Source organism: Salvelinus namaycush, unplaced genomic scaffold, assembly GCF_016432855.1.
Source record: "Salvelinus namaycush isolate Seneca unplaced genomic scaffold, SaNama_1.0 Scaffold1766, whole genome shotgun sequence".
Taxonomy (NCBI): domain Eukaryota; kingdom Metazoa; phylum Chordata; class Actinopteri; order Salmoniformes; family Salmonidae; genus Salvelinus; species Salvelinus namaycush.
The window spans coordinates 47,525-52,424 of NW_024058526.1; the positions used below are offsets into that span (position 1 = coordinate 47,525).

Here is a 4,900-nt window from a genome sequence, read left to right on the forward strand (position 1 = left end):
TAAACTTGATTTGATTTATTTATTTACACTTTCTCAAAACGAGAGGAGAGCAGAAAAACATAAATATGCAAAAAATGGACTAATCCTAAAGTTGGTTTTCAGGGGGGTGAAAGGTAGTTTCAGATTCTACTGTTCATGTATTCAAAATGAAAAGATATGACTTTGTCAACGAGTATAATCAGCAGTTATACATGCAATTCAACTTCCCGTTTCTTAAAAAAGAAATTTTAAAAATGATATTTTTATAATTGATAGGCTGTTATTAACTTTAATCTTGATAAATCCCCGTGACCTTTAGGAGCACTGACCTGGAACTATAGCAGCATTCTCCTTCACTTCCTGTTCTAAACTCCACACAGGTGGAAAACCTGGGGGGGGGGTGCGTTCAGTAGGACGATAACGTTTCGCAACGTTCAGATAGGAATACGCTGTACAGAACAACTACATGCCTCTCTGACGTGTAGAACGAGGCTCTGTCCGTGACGTTTCATGTTATCTGCAACGTTCTACAACGTTAGGCTACTGAAAGTGGCCCTGTTATTCAAACTCTCTCTCGTCGTGTGGCCACTGCAGAGACCCAATACACAACAGGACAACTACAACTACATGCAGTGGCATCTATAGTCATATAGACTATATATATATAAAATAGTGTCACTATATCCCAGAAAAGGCTTGTCAGAGACTGAGCAGGGGGAGTCGTGTGTGTGTGTCCAGGCACAGGGTGTGTGTGTGTGTGTCCAGGCACAGGGTGTGTGTGTGTGTTAGTTAGTCCACTCCCAAGGCTTTGAGCTGTCGCTCGATGTCTTCGTCTGAGATGCCGTCTGATTTGGAGGTAGAAGAGGTGGGGTTGTTTCTGCTGGTTGAAGGAGCATTCACCATCTACGATCAATAAGAACAACAAATTAATCAACTCAACCTTGATTCTCCCAAGCATATGCCACTCATAGTATTTCCACAGTACTAGTGTCCTGTCCAGGGGGTGTCCTGGTACATCAAGCTGTCTCACTACAGAAACAGGAGATAGACTAGTGTCCTGTCCAGGGGGTGTCCTGGTACATCAAGCTGTCTCACTACAGAAACAGGAGATAGACTAGTGTCCTGTCCAGGGGGTGTCCTGGTACATCAAGCTGTCTCACTACAGAAACAGGAGATAGACTAGTGTCCTGTCCAGGGGGTGTCCTGGTACATCAAGCTGTCTCACTACAGAAACAGGAGATAGACTAGTGTCCTGTCCAGGGGGTGTCCTGGTACATCAAGCTGTCTCACTACAGAAACAGGAGATAGACTAGTGTCCTGTCCAGGGGGTGTCCTGGTACATCAAGCTGTCTCACTACAGAAACAGGAGATAGACTAGTGTCCTGTCCAGGGGGTGTCCTGGTACATCAAGCTGTCTCACTACAGAAACAGGAGATAGACTAGTGTCCTGTCCAGGGGGTGTCCTGGTACATCAAGCTGTCTCACTACAGAAACAGGAGATAGACTAGTGTCCTGTCCAGGGGGTGTCCTGGTACATCAAGCTGTCTCACTACAGAAACAGGAGATAGACTAGTGTCCTGTCCAGGGGGTGTCCTGGTACATCAAGCTGTCTCACTACAGTAACAGGAGATAGACTAGTGTCCTGTCCAGGGGGTGTCCTGGTACATCAAGCTGTCTCACTACAGAAACAGGAGATAGACTAGTGTCCTGTCCAGGTGGTGTCCTGGTACATCAAGCTGTCTCACTACAGAAACAGGAGATAGACTAGTGTCCTGTCCAGGGGGTGTCCTGGTACATCAAGCTGTCTCACTACAGAAACAGGAGATAGACTAGTGTCCTGTCCAGGGGGTGTCCTGGTACATCAAGCTGTCTCACTACAGAAACAGGAGATAAACTAGTGTCCTGTCCAGGGGGTGTCCTGGTACATCAAGCTGTCTCACTGCAGTAACAGGAGATTCAGCTCCTGCCCTCTGGGCCATTCTGGCTCAGACAAGGCTAACTTACTTTACGGAGTATTTCCATAGAGCTGCAGAATGACATCCCCAGTAGGATCCTGACCCAGTAGGACCCTAACCCAGTAGGACCCTAACCCTAACCCAGTAGGACCCTAACCCAGTAGGGCCCTATCCCAGTTGGACCCCAACCCAGTAGGACCCCAACCCAGTGGGACCCTAACCCAGTGGGACCCTAACCCAGTTGGACCCTTGTCAGCCAATCAGCATTCAGGGCTGGAACCAGCCAGTTTATACTGCTACATACAGGTCCAGTTTCCCGGACACAGACTGGTCTTATTTCAAATCTCCAATGAAAGTTATTTTAAATCCAGGACTAGTCTAGATCTATATCTGGGAAACCAGCCCCAAGGATATCTCTATTACAGTTCCCAATATCAGGGTTTAGTCTCTAGATCTATATCTGGGAAACCAGCCCCAAGGATCTCTCTCTTACAGTTCCCAATATCTGGGTTTAGTCTCTAGATCTATATCTGGGAAACCAGCCCCAAGGATCTCTATTACAGTTCCCAATATCAGGGTTTAGTCTCTAGATCTATATCTGGGAAACCAGCCCCAAGGATCTCTCTCTTACAGTTCCCAATATCAGGGTTTAGTCTCTAGATCTATATCTGGGAAACCAGCCCCAAGGATCTCTCTCTTACAGTTCCCAATATCAGGGTTTAGTCTCTAGATCGATATCTGCCTTTATTAAAAATCAGGTATTCATTGAGAACACATTTTATTTGACAATAAACACCAATGTCTCACCTTTCCTGATATCTCGATGCCGATCTCGTCCAGAACCTGGTTAACGATGCTATCAGACTCCTCTTCGTCTCCAGACTCGTCAAAGATCTCATCCAGCGTGTCGTTAACTGAGAGAAGGGGACAGAGAGAGATGACTCCTATAAAACATCCCTTGTCATAACACACACACACACAGTCAAAAGTTTTTGAACACCTACTCATTCAAGGGTTTTTCTTTATTTTTACTATTTTCTACATTGTAGAATAATAGTGAAGATATACAAACTATGAAATAACACATATGGAATCATGTAGTAACCAAAAGTGTTAAACAAATCAAAATATTTTATATTTGAGATTCTTCAAAGTAGCCACCCTTTGTCTTGATGACAGCTTTGCACACTCTTAGCATTCTCTCAACCAGCTTCACCTGGAATGTTTTTCCAACAGTCTTGAAGGAGTTCCCACATATGCTGAGCACTTGTTGGCTGCTTTTCATTCACTCTGCGGTCCAACTCATCCCAAACCATCTCAATTGGGTTGAGGCAGGGTGATTGCGTAGGCCATGTTGGTTAAGTGTGCTTTAAATTCTAAATAAATCACAGACACCAGCAAAGCACCCCCACACCTCCTCCTCCATGCTTCAATGTGGGAACCACAAATGCAGATGTTCACCTACTCTGCGTCTCAAAGACACCGCGGTTGGAACCAAACATTTCCACCGGTCTAATGTACATTGCTCATGTTTCTTTGCCCAATCAAGTCTCTTCTTCTTATTGGTGTCCTTTAGTAGTGGTTTCTTTGCAGCAATTCGACCATGAAGGCCTGATTCACACAGTCTCCTCTGAACAGTTGATGTTGAGATGTGTCTGTTGCTTGAATTCTGTGAAGCATTTATTTGGGCTGCAATTTCTGAGGCTGGTAACTCTAATGAACTTATCCTCTGCAGCAGAGGTAACTCTGGGTCTTCCTTTCCTGTGGTGGTCCTCATGAGAGCCAGTTTCATCATAGTGCTTGATGTTTTTTTGCGGCTGCACTTGAAGAAACTTTCAAAGTTCTTGACATTTTTCCAGATTGACTGACCGTCATGTCTTACAGTAATGATGGACTGTCGTTTCTCTTTGCTTATTTGAGCTGTTCTTGCCATAATATGGACTTGGTCTTTAATCAAATAGGGCTATCTTCTGTATACCACCCCTACCATGTCACAACACAACTGATTGGCTCAAATGCATTAAGAAGGAAAAAAATTCCACTAATTAACAAAAGCCACAGCTGTTAATTGAAACGTAATACTATGATGTAGTACACTATATAGGTAATACTATGATGTAGTACAGTATATAGGTAATACTATGATGTAGTACACTATATAGGTAATACTATGATGTAGTACACTATATAGGTAATACTATGATGTAGTACACTATATAGGTAATACTATGATGTAGTACACTATATAGGTAATACTATGATGTAGTACACTATATAGGTAATACTATGATGTAGTACACTATATAGGTAATACTATGATGTAGTACACTATATAGGTAATAATATTATGCCACATTATCAGTCTTATCATCATGGAGGACAACATAGAATGTGTAATATAGATCCAGTCTTACTCAGCTCCTCTGACATCTCCATCTTCATGTTCTCCTTCTGGAAGTTCTGCATGGTCTGTTGCATCTTCTGAGGGTCCATCTTCTTATTGACAGCCTGCATAGTCTGAGAAGGGAAAGAGAGTCACATGGTCTGATTACACTTTGCAAAAGGCAGGCAACACCCATTAAAATACAGCACACAGAGAGACAGACAAGAGACACAGACAGGGGAGACAGACAGAGACACAGGCAGGAGACAGAGACACACACACAGAGAGATAGACAGAGATAGACAGACACAGACAGGAGAGACATAGACAGAGACAGGAGAGACATAGACAGAGACAGGAGAGACATAGACAGAGACAGGAGAGACATAGACAGAGACAGGAGAGACATAGACAGAGACAGGAGAGACATAGACAGAGACACAGACAGACAGACAGAGACATAGACAGAGACACAGACAGGAGACAGAGACACACACACACACACACACACACACAGAGAGATAGACAGACACAGACAGGAGAGACATTGACAGAGACAGGAGAGACATTGACAGAGACAGGA

The 4,900-nt window shown here is 43.8% G+C and overlaps 1 protein-coding gene across 1 annotated transcript; it reads right to left on the reverse strand.

Annotated features, from left to right (window-relative positions):
• On the reverse strand, positions 1-4,470 carry LOC120037588 (charged multivesicular body protein 2b-like). The gene is made up of 3 exons (XM_038983586.1): positions 4,349-4,470; positions 2,742-2,848; positions 1-882 (listed from the first exon to the last, which is right to left on the reverse strand). The coding sequence occupies exons 1-3, from the start codon at positions 4,446-4,448 to the stop codon at positions 769-771; spliced, it is 321 nt and encodes a 106-aa protein (XP_038839514.1). The 5' UTR covers positions 4,449-4,470; the 3' UTR covers positions 1-768.
• Between the last annotated feature and the right edge of the window lie 430 nt (positions 4,471-4,900).